This window comes from Acartia tonsa, chromosome 8 (genome assembly GCF_053477335.1).
Source record: "Acartia tonsa isolate MP-2025a chromosome 8, ASM5347733v1, whole genome shotgun sequence".
NCBI lineage: Eukaryota > Metazoa > Arthropoda > Copepoda > Calanoida > Acartiidae > Acartia > Acartia tonsa.
In genome coordinates this window covers 47,931,234-47,958,568 of record NC_137267.1, presented here as the reverse complement: position 1 = coordinate 47,958,568, position 27,335 = coordinate 47,931,234, and the positions used below count along the sequence as shown (strand labels likewise).

Here is a 27,335-nt window from a genome sequence, read left to right as displayed (position 1 = left end):
AACATACAAGAAAAAGGATTTGTGACTTTTTCTACCTAAAATATATATTTATTTAAACTAATGCTCTTTGAATCTTCTTGTCTATATTCTTATTAATGATTTTTTGTGTTTTCTACTTATAGATGTTGTCATCCTTGTTGTCATACAATAAAGAAATATTTAAAATCAGTTCTACATATTAGGTTTATTTTTGGTAAATTATTTCCAAAATGAGTGTTTTTATCTCCCCCCCTAAAATTTTTTTTAATGGGGTTATTCATCCTTCCTGCTGAGATTTTATAACATCCCCTTCCTCCCATAAAAAATGTTTTGTGGTGGGGGGGGGGGGGGTGGAAGGTTAAATTATCTTCTGTACTTTTTTTTCGAAAATGCTTTCTAGCTCCCTTCCCTTCGGTCATTGCAGGGTGGGGAGAAGGGATGGGGGAGAAGAGAGGGGGGGAAGAGATGGGGGATATAAATGGGAAATAGGGATGGGGAAGAAGGGATAAGGACTAGAAGGCCCATAATCAAATAATCCCACCCCTTAAAACGCCCTTATTTAAAATTAGTATATATAATCAAAATGCCCCCCCCTAAAGCAAAGTGCCCCCCCGGGGCACTTTGATTTAGGGGGGGGGGCAAAATTTTACAAAATCTTCAAAATGCCCCCCCCTAGACAAAGTGCTTCGCACGCCACTGTTTATATAATTATTTATATAATTATAACTAGGTATCGTTTTTTTTATTATTTCATTTGTTTATACACTTTATATACAGTGTACTAGCAGTATATATACAACAAAATGTACATTGTACTTCAATTGTCCAAATTTCAGAATTCGTGTCCCTGTCCTTGTTAAAATCGAAGCTTCTCTATACTTAGGGTAGATTTGTTGGTCCGTCTGTCCGTAAGTTCGGAACATTTAGTTTTTTCGTTTATTTAAACAATTGCTATAATCGTTACCAGATTATAGTCTGTACATGTCTATTTTAAAAAAATGATGGTTTCTTACTTTTTGACAACAAATTTTTGTATGATAAAATTATCCTATTCATCTGGTTTTTGGAAACTGATTCCTATTACAACTTAAGGTACAATGTTATAAGCGAATCATCTCTGATCAAGTCTTAGAAATCAATTAAGATAACGTTCCAATTTTATTTCAGGCTAGCCACAGGCAAAATCTTTACTATCTGGATTCTATTCTATTCTATATCCTCTTTGATTGTACTACAGCTGGTATTTAGCAGCTTCTTACATAATTCTCATTCCATTGGATAATTTACGTGGATATATTGCCAGGGAAAATTTGTTCCGTCAAAATAGTTTGCTATTATTAACCTGCTTTCATTTGGTCAGTTCGTTCTTCCAGTAGGAGGGGAAGGGATGGGGTATTTATTTTATCAGAGTACATGAAAATCTGGTGCAACATCCAAGTATTAATATAAATCGATTATAATTCATGTTCCCCAACGCGAGGAGAGTAAGATAAAAAGGAGAACTTGTAATCTTCAGTTGTCCACCTGTTTGTAACAGAGGCCTTAAATTATATGCAAGAATTTGAGGTATAAATGACTTTAGAATTTATAAAAAAATGCGTTTTTTAATCAAGGACGAGAGATAGATGGGAGGGGTTTTAAATATTAAAATATTTACCAATCTTATTCCCTTAAATTCCTGCTTTTTTATGCTTGACTAATTATAATATTGAATAAATATCGTACAAAAACGAATATCAGCAATTTTGAAAGTTGGTCGAAACTATTTCAAAATGGTTAGATAACACCATACAAATATGGAATTTTATGAAAACAATATTTTTTTTTATAATATTCTTAAAAAGATAATTTTTCCCCAACGTATAAGGTAAATAAAAATTGGGGAAACTTCGCTCTCTTATTTGGCTTCCCGCATTTACGTAGGCCTTGTATTGTGTGTGTGCGTGTGTGTGTCTGTGAGTGTACTTCACTACGTAGTGCGTGTGTGTGTGTGTGTGTCCAGTGTACACAAGTCTCTAACCCTCTGTCTAGCAGACATACCAATACACTGTGCTGCGTTATAGAAAAAATACGATAACTTATCGAATAAAAATAAAGAAAAAACAAGTTTTTGACCATAAAAAGTGATTATTTTAATACACAAATAGTGAATTTAATTGTTATATAAGTGAAAATATACTTTTTTTCATAAAGTTTAGTACAGTTTTTTGCTATATATATAAAGTTATTTTTAAGTTATGATATTTTGATGTTTTTTTTGTCTAGGAGTTTTCAACTTTAACATAGATATTTTGATTAAAAAGGGCGTTTAAAGGGGTTGAGGTTGCCTTATTGTACCAGAAAGCATCATTCAGGGCAATCGATATATTATTACTTGGATGTTACGCCAGATTTTCATGTACTCTTATAAAGTGATACTTGCAGCTGGCCAATTAACGATACCCCCTATCCATTCCATTCACCCCATCCCCTCCTCTCCTACTGGATGAACGAACTTACCTATAAATGAGGGGTCCTTAGTACACCAACCTAACCTGATGACATTATTTCCATTTATGTTTTATATCCATTTGCAGGGCAATCTTAGTACGTCAACAATTAAGGGGGGGGGGGGAGTTTTGACACATTTGCGTAAACCTGGAGTATAGACTTTGGACTGAGATTTTAGATTATTAAAGATAAAATCATTCCTATATGATGAAATACCCGCAACTTTAAGATACCCTTCGACACGGCGGCTCTCATTTGGGCCACAATTAAGCTAGAACAACGTTTTATACCATTTTGGAAATGGCATGAAGATTAAGCTAGGGTTATTATCATAACATATAGTCTAATATGAGTTTTAAGGTTCCAAATGGGTTCATGTAGTCGAGAACCTATATTTTTAACATACTTTCATTTCTTGAGCCTTTAAATGTATTTGAATCAGCAATCTATGCTTTAATGAAAAATATAGAATATACAATCCAGTTCTTTAGGAGATTTTGTTGGACATAAGTATTCCACAAAGCTAAATAACATTTATTATAAAAATTACAAATTAAGGGCAGGGAGAGAGGGGACATTGGACTGTTTATTTCACTAGTCCCCAAAGTTTTATAATATCGTTTTCTTATTTGATGGCTCAACAACTTTTAGGCCTTTCATTTAGTTTTGTTTGGTTGGTTTATGGTTAAAGCTTAAACCACTAAATGAAATCTACAGATGGAATAATTTTATGTAACAACATCGGGGATAAACACCAATTTAGCGGCCATTGTCTTATCCCTTTAGATCCCTGCATTTTAAGTTATGATTAAAAAAACGTGATCCCGTTAAATGATTTTAATATGTTAAAAGCATCAATATGAGGTATATTTCTGACATGTTAATCTTGTAGATTACATACAATTTTTATTTGCTTTATATTTAGCGGGGTTTTGTAGTAGTGTAAATACCCTGGCATTGAAAGGGATAAGACAAAGATAAATTTATGCACATCTCCAATTATGATACACAAAACAAAATTATCCCTTCTGCAGATTACAATTAGTGGCAACCAACTCAATAAAACAACCAATCAAAATTAGAAAAGTCCCTAAAGTTGATGAGCCAACGAATAAGAAAACGTTATTATGATACTTTAGGGACTAGTGTAATAAAAAGCCCAATGTTCCCTCCCTTCCTGGATTTTGTAGTACTGTTTTGTCAAAAAGGGGGGTAAATTATGAAAAATTCTCCTTTTTTGGGTACAGTGGGAAGTCATTTATTTGACTTATGTGTTTACTTACTTCTAAACGTAATTGGTTTACTGAGAATAGGCCTTAAAAATGGACAAAGGTGGGAGGGAATGGAAATTGGACTTAAAATTACACGGTACCCTTAGTTATCTTATTCGTTGGCTCAAAAACTTTGGGTACTTTTATTGAATGGTAATTGTTCTGTAAAGGGGGGGGGGGGGTTAAAGCAACCATCTCGTAATCAATGATTAAATGGCACTTAGAATTCGAATTTTGATCTGAAATTTTGCATGAATGATCCTTGCTAGGTCTATTTTCCCTAAATCGAACAAAAAGTTGGAAAAGGAACGGCTAACGGCTGGCAGTTCAGCCGTTTTGCCATTTTTGCCTATCTTTAGAGTAAATTAGTCACGAAACCTATCTCTACATAATACTTTTTGTCGCTTAAAAACCTTATCAAACGGTTCTAGCAGGTAGCTGTTGGTACTAGAAATTTAACATGAATTTTTAAGGTTGATTCCTACGTAATTAATATTGAATTTGACCTGAAAATAGGCAAAAAACAGCTAAACGGCTGAGCCGCCAGCCGTTACTTTTCCAACTTTTTGTTCGATTTAGGGAAAATAGACCTACCTTGGATTACTCATGCGAAATTTCAGATCGAAATTCGAATTCTAAGTGCCATTTATACATTGATTACGAGATGGTTGCATTAACCCCCCCCCCCCTTACTCTGGTACCCTAAGTTATCTTATTTGTTAGCACAAAAATTTTTTTTTGTTTGGGGTACTTTTATCGAATTTTTTCATCTGTTTCTAGACACGTAATATTTAATCTTTTCAAGTAATATTTTTAATTTACAGAGTTTTGTTAATCATAATTGGGTTTGTATCCCTTTATATCCATTGTCCTATCCCTTAAGATTTATAATATAGAAGTATAATGTTTTAAAGACAATTCATCTATTAAAAAATTTACAAAATTCTAGTTTGAAAGAATCCTTTTTTGGCCCCTTAAAGTTTGGGTATCATTGAGTACATTTTTAAAAGAAAAATTATATTTTTTAAATGTGAATTTATGGTTATTTAAAAATTACATAACTCGGGATAAAGTACCCAATTTTCATATTTTTATCCAAAGGGGTAGTTTCACGAAATGCTTTTGAACTTAATTTAGTGAACCGCATATTTTTTGCTAGTTAATTGGTTAAACTATATTTACATGGCATATATTTGAAAGAATTTCAGTTTTCTACCACGTAGTTTAGAAAATATCAAGACTTGAAAATTGTCTTTTTGTGATATATTCAATTTAAAAGTACGATTTTCAACTTTCAAGTCTTGATATTTATAAACTACGTGGTAGAAAATTGAAATTCTTTCAAATATATGCCATATAAATGTAGTTTAACCAATTAACCAGGAAAAAATATGCGGTTCACTAAATTAAGTTCAAATACATTTCGTGAAATTACCCCTTTAAGTCACTAGCGGCTCCGCCCCTAGCATCTAGGGTCTCTGTATTCAAAGGCAGGAAGGAAGGGGACAATGGGCTGAATATTACACTAGTCCCCAAAGATTTATAGCAACTTTTTCTTATTCTTTAGCTTAACAACTTTGGGGGACTTTTATAGAAACTATATTGGTTGGTTCATTAAGTTAAGCGTCCAAACGTTTCAACCACTAATTGTAATTAAAAGAAGGGACAATTTTTGTGTATTGTATATATTAGAGATACACATTATTTTATCGGCCATTGACTTATCCCTTTAGATCCCTGATTCTAAGGGGTAGGGATGTGGTAGAAATAAGGACAAATCCATCCCAAGTCTTAGACAGTCTAAAACCACCTCGGGATCTATGAAAATGCAACCATCTCGTAATCAGTGAGCAAATGGCACTTAGAATTCGAATTTCCATCTGAAATTGTGCATGAGTAATCCTTGGTAGGTCTATTTTCCCTAAATCGAACAAAAAGTTGGAAAAGTAACGGCTAACGGCTGGCGGCTCAGCAGTTTTGCCATTTTTTGGATATCTATAGAACAAATTATTCACGAAACCTATCTCCACATTATTCTCGTTGCCACTCCAAAATGCTATCAAACGGTTCTAGACGGTAGTTGTTGGTACTAGAAGTTTCAAAAATGGTTATTGCTATTATTTAACATGAATTAAACCAAAAATATGTTTTAAATAGTTGATTTCTACGTAGTTGATGATGAATTTACCCTGAAAATAGGCAAAAAACGGCTGAACGGTTGAGCCGCCAGCCGTTACTTTTCCAACTTTTTGTTCGATTTAGGGAAAATAGACCTACCAAGAATTACTCTTGCAAAAGTTTAGATCGAAATTCCAATTTTAAGTGCCATTTGCTCACTGATCACGAGATGGTTGCATTAAAAAAAACCCCTTTTCTTAGACTTTTTAAGAATCTAAAATTAAAATGGGCGTTAGTCGAATCCTACCTTAAGTGCCCCAAGAGGCCTTTTGGGGCATAGCCGCTAGTTTTTTTTTTATAAAATAATGGGACATATTAATAATTAAGATATATTTTTATTCGTTTTTAAAAGCGAAGCTTTTCTATAATTAGGGTCGGTCCGTCCGTACGTCCGTCCGTAATAAATAGCTTTTTTCGTTAATGTAGGCATGTTAGAATTGTCCTATCGATTTCGAACTTTGCATGGTGATTCCTTTAGTAGTTAGGTATGATTTAGAATGCGTAGCAATTCAATAATCATTACCAAAATGTCCGTACGTCCATTTTAAACATGATGATTTTTTTACTTTTTTATCAACAAATTTTTATGTGATTTAATCATCCGACTGATCTGAATTTTGGTAAATTGATGCCTGGGACAACAAAATATAATGTTATAAGCGAAGCAACTCTATAATCAAGTCCTAAAAATGTAAGTATGTCCATAAACATTATCCTGTATCAAGCAGTTTTTCAACAAATTTACTTACAGTTTTGCTTTGACTCTTATACATTTATATTCTGATTATTTAGTCCTGACATTATACAAGTGTTAATGTCTGTTTGTCCTACTGTTTCAGTGCTTCGCTTTTATGGATGTTGTCATCCTTGTTTAATTACGTACTGAGTTGCATTGATCATTATTGTTATCTTTATTATTTTTATACAACCCTCACCAGTATGGCTTCCAAACCGATTAATATCCGCTGGATTAGAAATGGTTCTCCGCCATACTTAAAAATCATGTTAAGCATTACATTATACAATTTTCCTTGAATATTAAAATGAAAAAATCTAAAAATATTTTTTAGCTCTTTAATTTTTCAATATCCGCGGGATGCTGTCTATAATACGATGCGATAAATAACTTTTATAAAGAGATAAGGAGAATATTTTATCCAATATATATTTTCACGTACATATTATTTACCTTATGTAAGATAGTTATACAAGCATAAAATTTCTAGAGCTTCCCATCGTAAGATTTCGAACTTGTGACCACAGCTGGTCTGGGATAAGTTTTAGGAAATATTAATAGAAAAAAACTTACATCCTTTTTTAAAAGCGAAGCTTTTCTATAATTAGGGTCGGTCCGTCCGTAACGGATAGCTTTTTTCGTTAATTTAGGCATGTTAAAATTGTCCTATTCGATTTCAAACTTTGCATGGTGATTCCTGTAGTAGTTAGGTACGATTTAGAAAGCGTAGCCACTCTATAATCATCACCAAAATGTCCGTACGTCCATTTTAAACATGTTGATTTTTTTGCTTTTTAACAACAAATTTTTATGTGATCTAATCATCCGATTGATCTGATTTTTGGTATATTGATTCCTGGAGGTAAAATGTAATAAGCGATGCAACTCTATAATCAAGTCCTGAAAATGTAAGTATGTCCATAAACATTATCCTGTATCAAGCAGTTTTTCAACAAATTTACTTACTATTTTGCTTTGACTCTTATGCATTTATATTATGATTATTCAGTTCTGACACTATACAAGTGTTAATGTCCGTTTGTCCTACCGTTTCAGTGCTTCGCTTTTATGGATGTTGTCATCCTTGTTTTTTATTTCTATTATTGTTTTCCTATACCAAGAAACCTCCATGGGTGGGAGAAAAATAGGTGTTTACCTTCTTCAAACTTTGAAACCCCTAAAATTTTAGAAAATACATTATATTCCCCCCCCCCCCCTCAATCCTTTTCTGTTAGACCCCCTATTTTACCCCCCACAAAATATAAAGCTTGGCCGTCCTTGCTTACAGCTTTTCTACTATATCTACAGTTTACAGTTTGCAGTCTACAGTTTTTGTTGTAACACAAGTTCCTTTCCCTGCATTCTCTTTGTAATCTAGTTCCAAGTGGTTTTATTATTTCTTTTCACCAGGGAAAACGGGAAATTAATGGCAATTAAAATAAGTATAATTTAGAGAACTTTTTGGCTATAAATATAATTTTAAGTATGGCTTCAAAACCGATTAATATCCGCTGGTGCTCAGCCATACTGATAAATCATGTATAGCATCATATAACAGACAATTTTCACAACCAATTTTGTTAGCCCGGGCATTCGGCTTCTTAGAGCTAACAAAACTGATTTAAATTTTTCATTCTCTTATCCGCGGCAATCTGTTTATCATACGATACGATAATTAACTATTAAAAGAAACATTGCAGTTTATAGAAAATAAAAAAACACAGCCAAATTCAAACTTAGTTTATTGTGATAAGATTATTTATTATTTAATCTAAATACATTGCATTATAAATCCAGATTTTATTATTTAAGAGAGGCCTTACTATTGTTTTTAAAAGCGAAGCTTTTCTATAATTAAGGTAGGTCCATACGTCTGTCCGTCCGAGATAGATAGCTTTTATCCGTTAATTTAGGCATGTTTGCATGATGATTCCTGTAGTAGTTGGGTACGATTTAGAAAGCGTAGCACCTGTATCAAGCAGTTTTTCAACAAATTTACTTACAATTTTGCTTTAACTCTTATACTTTTATATTCTGATTATTCAGTTCAGACACTATACAAGTGTTAATGTCCGTTTGTCCTACCGTTTCAGTGCTTCGCTTTTATGGATGTTGTCATCCTTGTTTTTATGAGAAAGTTTGGTTAGACTGCTTTTATTGCAATCTAATTTCGCATAGATTTTGTCTAGATATTTCTCGTTTTAGCATATAATGATCTAAAGGGATAAGACAATGGCCGATAAATTGATGTACATTACCAATGATGATACACAAAAATACCCCTTCTGTAGATTACAATTAGTGGTTTAGACAGCCACCTTAATGAACCAACTAATGAAAATTCACTGAAGTCCTCAAATTTCTATACAAAGTCGTAAAGACAACGAAAAGGAAATAAAACTTTAGGGACTAGTGTAATAAACAGCCCAATGTTCCCTCCCTCCTTCTTACAGGTCCAGGAAAGTTTTCTATTTATTTTGTCGAGATTATGTGTTAAATGTTCCTCCTACCCTTTTTTAAACTCCATTGTCCAGTGCATTCTACAGACCAAATAATTTATCTTGTTTCTATATATTTCGTCTAAAGAGGAATAAATAACATTTATAAGAGACCTACTCTAAAAAGCTAAAAGGGGTAGTTTCACGAAATGCATTTGAACTTAATTTAGTGAACCGCATATTTTTTCTTAGTTAATGGGGTAAACTACATTTAAATAGCATATATTTGAAATGAATTAAATTTTCTACCACGTAGTTATTAAAATATCAAGACCTGAAAATTGTCTTTTTGTGATATATGCAATTTAAAAAGACGATTTTCTAGTCTTGATATTTTAAAAACTACGTGGTAGAAAATTGAAATTTTTTCAAATATATGCCCTATAAATGTAGTTTAACCATTTAACCAGGATAAAATATGCGGTTCACTAAATTAAGTTCAAATGCATTTCGTGAAACTACCCCTTTTTCCTTACACGGACCTTTCCTTTCTCCTTTGCCTAATTAATGATAGGCAAAATGAAGGAAAATGTGTCAACTTTTGCAGGGAGGAAAGGGACATTTAGCTTTTTATTACTCCAGTCCCCAAAGTTTTTAGTAACTTTTTCTTATCGTTAGCTTAAAAGCCTGGGGACTTGATTGGTTGGTTCATTAAGTTTAATTTTCAAACTTTATAACAACTAATATTAATCTTGAGAAGGGGTAATTTTGTGTATCATCATTGGAGATAACATCAATTTATTGGCCATTGTCTTATCCCTTTAGATCCCTGCAACTTTTGCTACGTTTTTCTTTACAATATGTCAAGGAAGTCTATCAGTGTGAAAGGTAACAAAAAATTATACATTTTACTGGAATTTTTAAAGGCGAAGCTATTCTATAATTAGGGTAGGTCCGACCGTCCGTACGTCCGTCCTAGATAGTTAGCTTTTATTCGTTAATTTAGGCATGTTAAAATTGTCCTGTCGATTTAAAACTTTGCATGGTGATTCCTCTAGTAGTTAGGTACGATTTAGAAAGCGTAGCAACTCTATAATCATTACCAGGATGTCCGTACGTCCATTTTAAACATGTTGATTTTTCTTTTTTTTTAACAACAAATTTTAATGTGATCTAATTATCCGTTTGATCTGAATTTTGGTAAATTGATTCCTGGTACATCAAAGAACAATATTATAAGAGAAGCAACTCTATAACCAAGTTCTAAAAATGTAAGTATCTCCATAAACATTATCCTGTATCAAGCAGTTTTTAACAAAGGGGGGGGGGGGGGGGCGAACGTGACACTTTTTGAAACCACAACTAAAAGTCAAAGGAACTCAACTAAAAAAGAGTTACAGATCTGACATTTTGCATGGCAGTTGTTTTATAGGGGTACAATATGGAACTGTGAAGAAACGGCGCCGCAACCGCCGAAAACCGCCGAGAAAAGGCAAAAAAAATTTCGGCGGGAAACGGCGGTTTTCGGCGGTTGCGCCGCCGTTTCTTCACAGTTCCATATTTTACCCCTATAAAGCAACTGCCATGCAAAATCTCAGACCTTTGTTGACTTTTAGTTTTGGTTTCAAAAAGTGTCACTTTCGCCCCCTCCCCCCCTTTACTAACAATTTTGCTTCGACTCTTATACATTTATATTCTGATTATTCAGTTCAGACACTATACAAGTGTTAATGTCCGTTTGTCCTACCGTTTCAGTGCTTCGCTTTTATGGATGTTGTCATCCTTGTTTTTTGTATAATAAGTATCTAAAGGGAATATTGTATTAATTATCCACAAGTTCTACTGATAGAGTCAAGGGAAGGATGCAAACTCAAATCAGCCTCGCGTGATACCAAAGACGTTTAAAATATGGCACCTACCTGCTTTGTTCGGCTGCACGAAATGTCTGCTAGCAAATTGCTTCCTGCTCTTGTATAGCGACTTGGCTGTGGTTATATTTCTGACGCTATTTGCTGATATTGAAAGACACAATTGAAAGTCGGCACAGGGTCCCCATTTCCCAACCCGTGGGTAGAGTTTAATATAGCTCGTTCCCCTTATTTTTATACTTCAATATTGTATCCTTTTTCTCTGTAAAAAAAGTGTGATGTATTGACTATGGATTTATCATCCTGAAAAGAAGCAGACTATTCACTCTTTTTAGTAGCGAAGCTGCTCTATAATTTGAAATGTATGTCTGTCCGTCTGAAACGTTTTGGGGGAAACGTGATTTCCTCGTCCCCTATTTTAGATAGCTGAAATTTTCTCCGGATGTCCATCCATGATTCTTGAGCTTCGTCGCTACTTATGGATGATGCCATCCATGTTTTCTTACCTCCATGCTAGTCTTTTAAACATTATCCAATTCATATTGTATGCCCCCTGCCCAAAGGGGGTCAAAAATCAATCGCTAACAATTTAAACAGTTTTTTGTAAGTATTTGAAATCATTGATACCTAAAGACCCCATAATGTTTAAGGTTTTAGATTGGGCATGTAAAGACCTTTCTATAGACCCCTTAACCAGGTTTCTAAGAAAATCAATATGACATTTATCTATAATAAAAAGTAGCTTAATGTCCTGTCTGTCTGTCCGTCCGTCCGTCTGAAGCTTAAGATCTCGGTAACCACTGAACCGATCGGATTCTACTATTTAGGGAATATACCTACTGGTCCTGTGGTGGTTTTAGGCTATTTTCTTGGGGGGTGGGACACCCCCAACCCCCCAAAAAACAAATTCCCCCCCCCCCTTTTTTTTTTGCAGAACATTTCCTTGGTCCTTTTTTTTGCTGAAGATTTCCCTGGTCCTTTTACGAATTTCGCCTTAATTATTTTTTTATCACCCCTTGGGGCAAAGCCCCTAGAGGCTAGGGGCGAAGCCGCTAGTATAGTATAAAGATGTAAGCTTTTTTTGTCTGAAGCTTAAGATCTTCTAAATTGCTTGTTTGCATGGGTTGTAAGTTATGGGAGTCTTTATAAATGGTTATAGGCTATTTTCCTGAACCCCCGGAGGCCAGGCAACAACTAATATATTTGTAAAGTAATTCTATTTTTAAAGCAATACTTATTTAACTCAAAGAAAAGTTACCTACTTTTCTATCTTTTATTGAAAAGAAGTCAAGCTTAACAGAAAATCTTCGAATAGACTATAACATCCAGGGATCTAAAGGGATAAGTCAATCGCCGATAAATTAATGTACATCCCCAATTTACCCTTCTGTAGATTACAATAATCGGTTTAAAGAGTTTGTCAGAACTGAAAAATCAGAACGTAATTATAAATGTCGAATAAAAATTTTGATTAAATTTGTTAAAAAACTGCTTAAATACTGGATAATATTTTAGGACATACTTACGGTTTTAGGACTTGGTTATAGAGATGCTTCGCTTATAACATTGTACTTTGTTGTCCTAGGAATCAGTATTCCAAAAATCAAATTAATCGGATGATCTTTTCACATACAAATTTGTTGTTAAAAAAAACAACATGTTTAAAATGGACGTACGGACATTCTGGTAACGATTATAGAGTTGCTACGCTTTCTAAATCGTACCTAACTACTACAGGAATCACCATGCAAAGTTTGAAATCGATAGGACAATTCTAACATGCCTAAATTAATGAGAAAAGCTATCCGTTACAGACGGACGGACTGACCCTAATTGTAGAAAAGCTTCGCTTTTAAAAATGCTTTCCAAGACTATGTCTTGAAACAAAAGCTTGTTTATAAGGTTATGTACTGTACAATTAAGAAAATACAGAATCTGTTCTGATTAAAAACATGTGAATGCAATAAAAATAGCTTGTCTGAGTAGCGTAGAAGACTTTCTATTTGTCGCTGTGTTTCATTCTTATATCTTTTAAAGCTAAATTCTAGCTAATCTTTTAAAATTGAGAACTTTTCTTTAAGTTAAAATATCGCTATCATATCCAGTTAAAATAGTTAGCTGTGTTTTTGATCTAGTGGCGATTTTGCCAGTAGGGGGTGAAATACATATTTTGATTGACTCTAGGGGCGCGGTGACGCTTCGGGTACAAGTCCTATTAACTTCACCTTTGAACATACTCTGCATTTTAAATTGCAATGTAACGCGCTCAATCGCATAGGGTGTCAACACCCATCAGACAACCAACACTTTGATTGAACGACCTATGTCTGAGAAGTCCTAACTGTGCATGGTAATGAGTTGCGCCTGTTTTGGGCCAAGGCATTCTCCCTACTCTAACAATTTATGTCGCGCATCTGACATAGCTGCAGTATGAACCATGTTTAACGTCTTTGGTTATGACGCGGTGTCGGACCGAGATTCGAACCTATCACCTTTAGGGGGGTAGCCATAACCCCCTAAAGTCCATCCCTATATAATCAACATACTCAATAGTCAAATAAGTTAAATAGGTTCTTGGGGGTGGGGTTGACTAATTGGATGCTAATAGAAATAACAATTCTTGTTATAACTACTTTGATAATTTTAAAATTTTGTAACTAAACAATGCAAATATTACGTATGCTCCTATAGTGCAGGGATCTAAAGGGATAAGACAATTGCCGTTAAATTTATGTACATCCCCAATGATGATACTTAAAATTACACTTTCTTTAGATTACAATTAGTGATTGAAATGTTTGGACACTGTACTAAGGTTTTTAGGCTAACGAATAAGAATTTATTATAAGACTTTGGGGACTAGTGTAATAAACAGCCCAAAGTCCCCTCCCTACCTGGCATGATATATTATATATGCTCCTAGAGTGTAATTTCATAAGCGTTATATTATAAAAGTTAAAAGTGTTGTCTTTAATTAAAGATTGGCTTTATTGATCATTAAAGTTTATGTTCCAGTATTTTATGAGAGTTGACACATTTACAACATAAACAAAACAAGTTATGTTATACCCTCTAAAACAAGGATGGCAACATCCATAAACAGTAAACACACGTAGATGCTAATATATATATATATAAAAATCTACAAAAATTAAACAAAATCGTTAACATCCCTTTTATGATTTTATTTAATTTTTGTAGATTTCTTATGCGATTTTGGAGGATTTTTCACAAAAATAATTTTGCCTCACTAAGCGACCGTAATTTTATTTTAAGAATCCACCTGAAATCTTTGAAACCCATCATATTACCCCCCTCAAAATAAAATAAAAACTTGGACGGACCTTAACTGATACCTGAAAAGAAAATGCGAAGCTTTGAAACTAGATACCATAATCCCATTCTTAACCTTATATAATTATCAGAAATAATTATGTAATCAGGGAGGGAGGGGACCTTGGGCTATTTATTCTACTTCTCCCCGAAGTTTTATAATAATGTTTTCTTATTTGTTGACTTAACAACTTTGGGAACTTTAATTTTATTAGTTGGTTTATCAAGAAGAGTGACAAACGGTTTAACAACGTATTCTAATCTACAGAAGGTGTAATTTTGTGTATCATTGGGGATGTACATCAATTTATCGGCCATTGTCTTATCCCTTTAGATCCCTGTTATGTAACTATAATAACTTTAGTACACTTTAATCCCTATTTGAAATTCTAAAAAGTGTCTTGAACACGGCTGGGATGAAGCCATATCAAAATTTAAAGTTAATGCGTTTTCTATGAAGGATTACTTTCATAATAGTTGGAGAAAAAGACAATTGCCGTCTGACAGCCGCCGAAAAATCAATGTCTTTCGCTATGTATTTGCAACTTTTCGGCTTTAACTTAAATAATAATACTTATTTACCGCATCGTATTAAAGTTAAATTTCCGCGGATATTAAAATAAAACTTAAAAGATTAAAACCTGTTATGGTTGCCCTGAGGGGCCGAAGGCCTGGTCTAACAAAACTGGTATTAATTTCAGGAGTTTTCTTTTAATATTGGTGGAAAATTGTCTGTAATGCGATGCTTTACATGATTTTTCATGCCGAGAACAGGTTCTAATCCAGCGGATATTAATTGGTTTCGAAGCCATACTGTAAAAATAATTATCTTATCATTATTAAATTGTTATCATTAGGTATATAACAGACTTCTTATAAAGTTTTGAATAATATATTTTTGTTCTGATAATCCATTAAAATTTTAATTTTAGAAATGATTGGTCAAGATAATAGGATTATTAATCAGGGATATAAAGGGATAGGACAATGGCCTTTGAATTGATGTACATCCACAATGATGAAATACAAAATTACCCCATCTGTAGATTACAATTATAGTGTTCGACACTCAACTAAATGCGCTAACCAATCAAAATACAATTTAAGCCAACAAAAAAGAAAATGTTATCATCATAAATCTTTGGAGACTTGTGTAATAAACAGCTCAATAATGAATTTATTTAATTTCAGATGTGACTTAACAAAATGTAAAAATGTAAGAGTAAACCAATAATATCCCGCTGGTCTCTACCTAATTACGTAACTCATATATACATCAGAGTGTATGTATGTATAATATAAAAGCTGAAAGAAGCCTCTTATTAATTTAGAGCTGCTTTATCTCCCCGCTCCGCATACATAATAATATCGGAGGTTTGGTTGAAGTTACGACAGAGCGCGACAGAGAAAGAGAGAGTAATATTGTCTGACAAGTTACCCAGGTAGGGAAGAGACAATGGACTGTTTATTATACTAGTACCCAAAGTTTTATAATAACGTTTTCTTGTTTAACAGTTATGAGGACTTTTATTTAATTTTGATTTGTAGGTTCATTTAGTTGAGTGTCCAAACGTTGGTACCACTAATTGTAATCTACAGGAGTATTATCATTGGGGATGTACATCAATTTATCGGCCATTGTCTTATCCCTTTAGATCCCTGCATGTGTACTCTCGGAGCAATCTACCTTTCCCCACTCTTCCTTTTCTCTCTCTCTGATAATAATACATATATATGTATATAGTGGCGGCGATAATATATTATTGTACTACACTACAGACGCTAACATGGATTAAGTAAGTCACAAACCGTCGTCAGTAAAGGACAGAGAGCATAAAATTAAATCAAAATGAAACTAGGTTATATATAAACATTTTATTAAGTGAAAACTGTGCAAATAACTTGGCAGAAAATCAGTAAAAGTGAACACGCGAATAAATTTGGGCATCCCCATCCAAATCCCCCTCCTTTTTTCACACAGGCCACTACGAGACGTAGTTATGTAAGCGTGTTTTACAAATCGCTCCAGGCGATTGAACAATTTTTGTACACTATACTAGCTGCTGCGCCCCAACGAAATACATATTATTAAAGGCTTTAGAAAAACTAGTATTTTTTAGTGAACGAATATGTGCTTTAGTTACAATACAGTCTAGCAACTAAGCAACTACATTGTTCAATATACTGTATAATGTGATAATCTTTAAGAAGGAGAGAAAAAACTAGTTTGTGTGATCTTAAAGAAGTAGTTTTAGCTACTTAATATACTTATAAAACTGAAGATAAACAAAGCAATATTGAAGTTATAATTTGATTGTGATAAAAAAATTATATTGAGTTACTTTTTTGTGATGAAAGAAATCAAAATGGAGAGACAACCAGTAATTTGTTTTCCTCAGGCAATAAAATCACTCTGATTAATTTAATAAAAGCGGCAAAACGGACAAACGTACGATGAATTGGTATTATAAATCGCAGAGCTAAAAAATGCGCGGTTAAGTATTGAAAAATTACTCATAATTATGTTGAAAATCCTATTATATAAAGTAGTAAGCATTTTTTGTCTGTAGCTTAATATCTCGAAACCTACTAAATTGATTGGGTTCTCTATTTCAGTTGAGCTACACTTAGTTTCTGTGATGGCTTTAAGTTGTTTTATTTTCAGATTATAATCTTTTGATGTTTTAAGCTATTTTCAGCGTTCCTCTGCCCATTTGAATACTGAGCCCTTAGATGTTAGGGGCTTAGTTGCTAATATATTTTAAAAAGCGGGATAAAGCGGTCTATTGTTATAAGTAAAGTTTTTGTTACATTAGTAAGTATGCCTAAAATTAATTTTTTTCTGTGTTTTGAATCTACATTTTTACAATAATTTATTTATATTTGTTGATTTAAATAAAAATTCACATTGTTATCATTGAGTGTCAATATTAGAGGTACTTTGTAAAACGCTAGCGGCTAGACAACTAGGGGCTATGTATTCGAATGAGTAGAGTAAGGAAAGTAGGAAAATAGCCTAAAACCAAACTTAGATATAAAAATTTAAAAGCTTACATGCGTCCAGGGGCATTTAAATAGCTTTCATAAAATGGGAAACTCAATCGGTTCAGTAGTTATGAAATCTTACGCTACAGACAAAGAAAACCATACTACTTTACACCATAGATCATTTTTACTAAGTATTAAATTAGTTGAAAAGTTATTAATGAATAGGTAATGGTTTAGGTAGACGGAAAGGATATTTAATGATTAGGGTTGGCAATCCGAATCCGGAATCCGCCCAAGTTTTGGCCAATTTTGGAATCCGAATCCGGAATCCGTTATTTTAATCGCGGTTTCGGATTCTTAATTGGTAGGCTAAAATTAGTGTCTTGAATTTTTTATTTCAACTCCACCTTTTTGAAGGCAAAGATTATCATCACTATATATAATATCTTTTGAAACCTGGTTCGATTCTCGGAATTGAATTATAGAGAACACCAAGAACATTAATTTATAGGACATATGTAGCACTTAAATTTTTTATTTTTTTGAAAAAAGCCTTTTAAAATATTGCTAAAATCCGGAATCCGCCAAAAATAAAATCCGGAATCAGCGAGGCCTTTTTTTGGACGGATTCTTGTAAGAATCCGAATCCGGTCCAAAAATTTGACGGATTGCCATCCCTAAATTAAATGAATTAATACTTGAAAAATAAAATATGAACATTTAGCCTACAATTAAATTGTAATTAAGGAAAATGACCTACGCAAAGAAATACAATAAATCCAGCCAGGGCCGGGAGGGAACATTGGGCTGTTTATTAAACTAGTCCCAATAGCTTTATAGTTTTATAAAAATGTTATCTTATCTTACCAACTTTTGGGACTAAATTGAATGGTTCATTTAGTTGAGTGTCCAAACGTTTCAAACAACTAATTGTTATCTTCAGAAGGGGTAATTTGAGTAACATCAATTAAATTGTACATCAATTTATCGGCCATTGTCTTATCCCTTTAGATCCCTGCATTAAATGTCCACGGACACAGTGTAAAGAATATAGTTAAAATATTAATACTAGAATTTTTATTTGATTAATAATTGATTTACACAATGACTGAACGCTCTTTTTGACCCCTTGAAAGTTGTGCTGTAGGTCGTTGAGATATATTGAGTCCTCAATCGTCATTAAGGTCCCAGGACAAACTCCCAAACGTCGGAGTGGACAAACGCAGGAGTGTTAAAATATTTGATTGAGTATTTCTATACAGATTAGGTTAGATTAAGATATGAATGTACAAATAAGCCCCCCGCAGGGGTAGGCATTTAAAAAACCTAAAAGTTAGTCTAAAATAGATTAGGTTGGGTTAAGTGTCCACTCCTGCGTTTGTCCACTCTGACGTTTGGGACTCCTGCGTTTGTCGTAGGACCGTCATTAAAACTCTGTTGTCTAAACCCTGTGCGTTTACTCTACCTGAATTGACATAACCTTAAAGTAACATAACGTATATGGTTAATAATAGTTATTTAGCACATCATATTATAGACAGTTTTCCGCGAAAATTAAAATAAAAAATCATAACATTTAAACCACTTAGTTAGTTAGTCGAAAGGCCCGGGCTTACAAAACCGGTAATAATTTATATATTAAATTTTAAAAATTGTCTGTAATACGATACTTTACATGATTTTTCATTATGGCTGAGAATTATGTCTAATTCAGTGTATATTAACCGGTTTCAAAGCCATACTGAAAAAAGAAACATTATATTTGTCGTAATAATGATCACACTAAGACTACAGATGATATATTTTGAAAATATTAAAAAAAAATATTCCCTAGATTTACCTTATTTCTTCAAATATGAAAAAATGCTTAGGGTAATTTATCATAAAATTCTTGGCGTAAAAACTGCTTCTGATTGATATAACAAGGATGACAAAATCATTAAAAGCAAAGCTCCAAAAATGAAGGACAACCGAACAATAACACTAGTGAGTGTCAGAACTTAATAAGCGGAATATTAATTTGTAAGTCTAAACAAAATTGTGCATTAACCTTGCTGGGCTTTTCTAATCCTTACTTAATCTAACCTAAAATACGTAAAAATACTGTTTTTTGAAAAGTTGGTTTGTTGAAGGGAGGGAGAGGAATTGGGAATTTTATTAAACAAATCTCCAAGTATTAGAATAACGCTTTCCTTTAATTCGCTTAACAACTTGAGGGACTTTCTCTGAGTATTGATTGGTTGGTTCACTAAGTTGAGTTTCCTAACGTTTCAACCAATAATTTTAATCTACAGAAGGGGTGATTTTATGTAACGTCATTGGGGATGTATAATGGTGCATGCATCAATTTATCGGCCATTGTCTTATCCCTTTAGATCCCTGGGTTTGTTGTACACTTTCAGTTGGAATTAAATTGTGTCAATTCAAGCATCTTAAAGGATTAGACAATGGACGATTATTATGTGTTTATCCCTCTTAATTGTAAGTAAAGGGGGGGTTTTTAATGCAACCATCTCGTAATCAGTGAGCAAATGGCACTTCGAATTCGAATTTCGATATGAACTTTTGCATGAGTAATCCTTGATAGGTCTATTTTCCCTAAATCGAACAAAAAGTTAGAAAAGTAACGGCTGGCGGCTCAGCCGTTTAGCCGTTTTTTTTTGCCTATTTTTAGGGTAAATCCATCATCAATTACGTAGGAATCAACTGTTTAAAACATATTTTTGGTTTAATTCATGTTAAATGATAGTAAAAACCATTTTTAAAAATTCCAGTACCAACAGCTACCGTCTAGAACCGTTTGATAGCGTTTTGGAGTAGCATAGAGTCTTATGAGGAGATAGGTTTCGTGACTAATTTGAACAATAGGTAGCCGAAAAATGGCAAAACTGCTGAGCCGCCAGCCGTTAGCCGCTACTTTTCCAACTTTTTGTTCAATTTAGGGAAAATAGACCTACCAAGGATTACTCATGCAAAATTTCAGGTCGAAATAAGAATTCTAAGTGCCATTTGCTCACTGATTACGAGATGGTTGCATTAAACCCCCCCCCCCCCTTATCTCTTCTGTTGATTAAAATGATGGTTAGATCAAGATGGTTAGATCAAGATTTTATAAAGTACCCAAAGTTTTTAGCCAACAAATTGGAGAACAGTTTGTAAAACTTTGGGTACAAGTATTATTTACAGTTCAATGTTCCCTCTCTCCTTGGTCTTATCTGATTTGACGTGGGTAAAATATTAAATTAAGATTTAGATGGGTATTATTTTCAGTTTTCCTCGATTTCTCGAGAATTACACGTGGTAGCTAATATACAGCTAGCGGAACGCCTCTAACATATAGGGACTCTGTATTCAGAGATTGACAAATAGCTTAAAACCATTACAAGACTTAACTCTAAAATAAAATAGCCTAAAAACATCCGAGGACATATTTGAAGATTTCTTATATAGAACTCAACTGTCCAGTAGTTATTGAGATCTAATGCTTCAGACAAAAAAAATTAAAATTGTATTATTACAAACTTTTGTATTTTTCTTCCTTTTATTTATTGTAAGTAGCGAAGCTACTCTATAATTTTAAAATACTCTTCTGTCCGTTTGTCCGTTAGCTACGCTGAAGGGGAAACGTTATTTTCTCGGCTGGTATTTAATATGTAGTAAATTTCTTTATTGAAACGTTTGGACACTCAACTTTATGAACCAACCAATCAAATTCAAAAAAAATTCCCTAAAGTTGTTAAGCTAACGAATAAAAAAACGTTATTAAATACTTTTGGTGACTAGTGTAATAAACAGCCCAATGTCCCCTCCCTCCCCCTGATGTAGTGTAATGTTAATAATAAGAGGGGGAGGGGGGAAGTTTTGACACATTTGCGTAAACTGGTGTATAGGCTTAATCTTTGGACTGAGAGGATAGGTTATTAAAGATAAAATCATTCTCAAATATTTTCCGAAACCTAACATTATAAAAGTGAAAATAAGAATGAAAATCAATGCACAATAAAGAGCATATAACATTTTTACAAAATAATATTGCTACGTCCCTCCTAAGGGAACTGGAGGTAAGGAGTGGGGGGATGCGACCCCTCTACTTTCAATTTTAGATTTAAAAGAAAAAGTGAGAATTTTCTTTGGAGGGTGTAGGTACTCTCTCCCAAAATAGCTTTAAACCTTCCTAGGACCTATAAGAAGCAACACATTAAAGAAGAACCATATCGGTTCTGTGGTTAGCGAAGTAGACATACAGACAGAATAAGATATTATTTATAATGATTGCAAATATTTTTAAAACAATCTTTTAAATCCCTGAAATAATGTTGTACAAGTTTTCAACAGGACCAATTAAGGATCAATAAAACAAGGATGACAACATGCATAAAAGCGAAGCACTGAAACGGTAGGACAAACGGACATTAACACTTGTATAGTTAGTGTCAGAACTAAATAATCAGAATATAAATGGTGCATTATTTGCCAAATGTACCACTTTTCTGCACTACCTCTCCAATTTTGTTAATACTCTATATTTTGGTCCGTTGGGTCATTCAAGGAAGCTGGATGGCCAAAAAAAAGTTTCAGGGTCCCTGGATGTCTAGATATCTAGCTATCTATGAAGGTAGGTAACAAAAATGTAAAAAACACCCATTTTTTCACAATTTTAAAAATTAATTTTTTCATCAATCTTACATCCAATCTATACATTTTATACACCAAAATGATCGTTTATTCATGTAAAAAGCGCACATAATGCTATTTTGGCCAAAACTCTAATTTTACAGGGTGTCCAACAAAAAGTGTATTTTGGATATCTAGCGTAATACCCAAAATACCTGTCCGAAAAAAATTATTTTTTTTGGCTTAAATCCTGTGTTTTATCTGTGTGCATATGTGGTATATAACGGTTCGGACCACCCGGGACTATAAGGTTGTCAAATTTCACTTTGGGACACCCTGTAAATGTGATTTTTGCGTCTGTAGAGCTAAAACTTGGTCCAAATTGGCTATTTTTTTCAAATTACTCTAATATGAGTCTTAGTATGTTTGGCCATAGTGTTTTCTGACCAGATCAATATTTTCATATTTTTTGGACACCCTGTATTTTCAAAAAAAGAGAAAAATTTTTTTTGTTTTTTTTTAATTTTTTTTTCTATTTTTAAGTTACTTAAAACTGTCATATAGATACAGATTTTGACTAATAACAATAATATTTGCCTATTTTACAATTTTTTACACTTTTGGGACACCCTGTGCATGTTTTTGAAAAATGATGGTTTTTGCCCATTTTTGGGGGGAAGGAGTCGTTTTAGGGCCATAGACTATTTCTTCATTTTTGTAGAACTTTTCAAGACACATCATTTGTTATTTATGCAAAAACCGCAAAAACCGAACCGTTTTGCCGTTATTCACCGCTAAAGGCGGTATTTTTTTACGTTTTTGCCGTTCTGGAGGTTGTAATGGGCATTTGTGGTAAGAAAACGTTGATTTATCAAAATCCCTTTTAAATACTTTTATTTAGGTAATTTAATTTACTAAATTTCATATTAAGTAAAATTTTTTGTGCAGCTAACCGTTTTTCGTCAAGATGGATTTCAATTGTTAAAACAAGAAAATTAAGTGAATATAACATAAATAATTGCTATAACATAAGTGATTAAAGAAACATAAATCATGTGCATTTGAAATTCCTTTTGACAAAAATCGGTTGGATATACAAAAAAATTTACTTCACATGAAATTTAGTAAATTAAAATGCCTAAATAAAAGTATTTCACAGTTATCTTGATAAATCAACGTCTTCTTACCACAAATGCCCATTACAACCTCCGGAACGGCAAAAACGTAAAAAAATTCCGCCTTTAGCGGTGAATAACGGCAAAACGGTTCGGTTTTTGCGGTTTTTGCATAAATAACAAATGATGTGTCTTGAAATGTTCTACAAAAATGAAGAAATAGTCTATGGCCCTAAAACGACTCCTTCCCCCCAAAAATGGGCAAAAACCATCATTTTTCAAAAACATGCACAGGGTGTCCCAAAAGTGTAAAAAATTGTAAAATAGGAAAATATTATTGTTATTAGTCAAAATCTGTATCTATATGACAGTTTTAAGTAACTTAAAAATAGAAAAAAAATTTAAAAAAAAACAAAAAATTTTTTTCTCTTTTTTTGAAAATACAGGGTGTCCAAAAAATATGGAAATATTGATCTGGTCAGAAAACACTATGGCCAAACATACTAAGACTCATATTAGAGTAATTTGAAAAAAATAGCCAATTTGGACCAAGTTTTAGCCCTACAGATGCAAAAATCACATTTACAGGGTGTCCCAAAGTGAAATTTGACAACCTTATAGTCCCGGGTGGTCTGAACCGTTATATACCACATATGCACACAGATAAAACACAGGATTTAAGCCAAAAAAAATGATTTTTTTCGGACAGGTATTTTGGGTATTACGCTAGATATCCAAAATACACTTTTTGTTGGACACCCTGTAAAATTAGAGTTTTGGCCAAAATAGCATTATGTGCGCTTTTTACATGAATAAACGATCATTTTGGTGTATAAAATGTATAGATTGGATGTAAGATTGATGAAAAAATTAATTTTTAAAATTGTGAAAAAATGGGTGTTTTTTACATTTTTGTTACCTACCTTCATAGATAGCTAGATATCTAGACATCCAGGGACTCTGAAACTTTTTTTTGGCCATCCAGCATCCTTGAATGACCCAACGGACCAAAATATAGAGTATTAACAAAATCGGAGAGGTAGTGCAGAAAAGTGGTACATTTGGCAAATAATGCACCAAATGTATAAGAATCGGAGCAAAATTGTAAGTTAATTTGTTGAAAAACTGCTTGATACAGAATAATGTTTATGGACATACTTACATTTTTAGGACTTGATTATAGAGTTGCTTTGCTTATAACATTATACTTTGTTGATCCACGAATCAACATATCAAAAATCAGATCAATCAGATGATTAGATCACATAAAAAAATTGTTGTTAAAAAAGTAAAAAAATCAACATGTTTAAAATGGACGTACGGACATTCTTGTTATGATTATAGAGTTGCTACGCTTTCTAAATCGTACCTAACTACTAAAGAAATCACCATGCAAAGTTTGAAATCGATAGGACAATTCTAACATGTCTAAATTAACGAAAAAAGCTAACCGTTTGTGACGGACGTACGGACCGACCCTAATTATAGAAAAGCTTCGCTTTTATACAAATCTCTAATAACTGCTAGACAAGTGTTTAAATCCAGGGAGGGAGGGGACATTGGGCTGTTTTTAACATTAGTTCCCAAAGTTTTATAATAACTTTTTCTAATTCGGTGGCCTACCAACTTTGGGGACTTTCAAAGAATTTTGATTTGTTGTTTAATTAAATTGAGAGTCTAAACGTTTTAACCACTAATTGTAATCTACAGAGGGGGATAGATTTGGTCATTGTCTTATCCCTTTAGATCCATAATTTGAATTCCTAATTTTCTAAATTATTAATCATATATTAATTTGCTTTGATTTCTTTTCCAGAATGGCTTCGAAACCGATTAATATCCGTTGGATTAGAACCGGTTCTTAGCTATACTGAAAAACTATGTATAGCATCGTATTATTGATAGTATTTTCCACAAATATTAAAATAAAAATTATAAAATTAAACCAGTTTTGTCTTGTCGAAAGCGCCGAGATTTGTATCTTAAAACTTTTCATTTTAATATTCGCTGAAAGCTGTCTCTAATACTATGCGTTAAATAATTATAAACAGCTTTATTGCTTTACCATGAAATACAGAATCCTAGCAGAAAATACTCAGGGATCTGAAGGGATAAGACATTGGCCGATAAATTAATGTATATCCCCATTGCTTAGGTATTTAGTGCTTCAAATGTTTGGATATTCAATTTAATGAACCAACCAATCAAAATTCTATAAAAGTCCCCAAAATTGTTGATTCAACGAACAAGAACATGTTATTATAAAAGTTTGGGGACAAGTGTAATAAACATTTCATTGTCCCCTCCCTCCCTGGAAGAAATGACTGCATGTTTTTTGCCTTAATTTTTAAACCGTGCAGAGTCTATAAAATTCCAGTAATAAGCGGAAATGTAAATAGTTTGATAATAGTTATCTACCGCATCCAGGGAAAAGGGAATGTTATTATGACAAACAATTCTAAAGGAAAATTTCCCTACAACCCACTTTTCTTTTTTTCTCCCCCCTTCTTACCCACTCCCCTTCAGTTACGTTAAACAAAACAAGTTTTAATCAAACTTAACTCCAACAAAATAGTGATTTTTGCGGAATTTTCAATTGAAATTAATTGGCTGCATAGCAGCTCTGACCGAATCGTAGTATCGATTTCCGGGGATAATAAAATGAAAAATTAGATTTTTTGTCCATAAAAAAATTCTGTAATACGATGCTATACATGATTTTTAAATTTGGCTAAGAACCGGGTCTAATCCAGCAGATATCCACGTAGCTTTTAACATATTAAACCCTGAAAATAATCTATGATAAAAATACTCCATTATCCCTGAGAGACAAGTGCAAAGAATAAAGTTCCCTCGTCATGACACATAGAAAAAACAAGGATGACAACATCCATAACAGCGAAGCTGTAAAATGAAAAGGAAGGCCAAAAACTTGTATATTACCTACAAAAAGTTAAAAATATGCATGTAATAAATGGACGTACGGACTGTTTGGTAGTTATTATAGAATTGCTACGCTTACTAAATCGTACCTAAATGTTATAGGAATCATCATGCAAAGTTTAATATCGATAGGACAATTCTAACATGTCTTAATTAACGAAAAGAACTAACCGTTACGGACGTACCGACCCTAGTTGACAAGCTTACTAAATCGTACCTTAATGTTATTGGAATCACCTTGCAAAGTTTGAAATACAATTATAACAAAGTAAGCTATCCGTTACGGACGTACGCACGTACGGACGGACCCTAATTATAGAAGAAAAGCTTCGCTGTTGAAAAGAATAGTTTAACAAATAGTTGTCACAGTTACTGGGAAATATTAAGTGCTGGTTTACCAGCGCTGAGGATCTAGAGACAATAAAGTAACACGATGTCTGTCTGTACCGAAGGATCTTCCTAACCGCTGAACCGATATGGTTCTCCTTTACAATGTAGCTTCTCATATGTTCTGAAGAAAGTTTATAATTATTTTGGGAGAAGGGTTAGGACAATGATGATACACAAATTTACCCTTTCTGTAGATTATAAATCAATGGATGAATCGTTTTGACACTCAATTTATTGAATCTAAAGTATTATACTATTATATACTGTATTATGCTATATCTATAATAAGGGGATACGCCACTAGCATCTAGGGGCTCTATATTCAAAGGGGTAAAAAGGGACTAGAAGAATAGCTTGAAACCATCAGAAGCCTTAGATCTGAAAATGAAATAGCCTGAACTCACCAGAGGACCTATATGTTAAGCTTACCTAAAATAGAGAACCCAATCGGATAATTAGTTTTTGAGATCTTAAGCTTCAGACCAAAAAAATCTTACTACTTTATATAATAAATGAATTACATGCTCCATATCTCTGGTTCAGTAGTCAACACACAAAAGAAATCTGCTATTTACTTGCTTAACTCTTTAGCTCCGAGCTAATATATGTTGATATACATTAGAAATAAAACAGGCTTTTAGTATCTTAATTAGTTCCCTTTGTTCTTTTAATAAAATGACGAAAATTCGAAACGTCCGTCCGTCCGTCTGTCTGAGACAAAGTGGGGGAAACGTGATTTTCTCGGCTCATAGTAAAGATAGACAGCTGAAATTTTTAGTGAAGATTCCCATGACATATGATATGCGCATCTAATCTATACATTGTTTTGTCCATCTGTTTGTTAATTGGGGTGCTAGATCGATTCCTATATTTTTTTGTTTTTATAATTTTCTCGACTCCTTTTCAAGACCGACAACTGAAATTTCCAGGGATTAAGTAAATTTGCATCCTACATATTTTTACTAAGTTTCATTAAGATTTGTAAACTGATT

At 33.2% G+C, this 27,335-nt stretch overlaps 1 protein-coding gene across 4 annotated transcripts in view; it reads left to right on the top strand.

Moving 5' to 3' along the window:
- The first annotated feature begins 15,487 nt into the window (after positions 1-15,487).
- LOC145327166 (uncharacterized) overlaps positions 15,488-27,335 on the top strand; it is a 120,567-nt gene continuing 108,719 nt past the window's right edge. For all 4 annotated transcript variants that reach the window (XR_013882098.1, XM_080170733.1, XM_080170734.1 and 1 more), the window contains exons 1-2: positions 15,488-15,735; positions 15,949-16,692. Coding sequence is in view for 3 of the 4 variants with exons in the window: in XM_080170733.1 (XP_080026859.1) it covers positions 16,645-16,692 (48 nt within the window). In the remaining variant the exon portion in view is untranslated. The remainder of the gene's footprint in view (positions 15,736-15,948; positions 16,693-27,335) is intronic.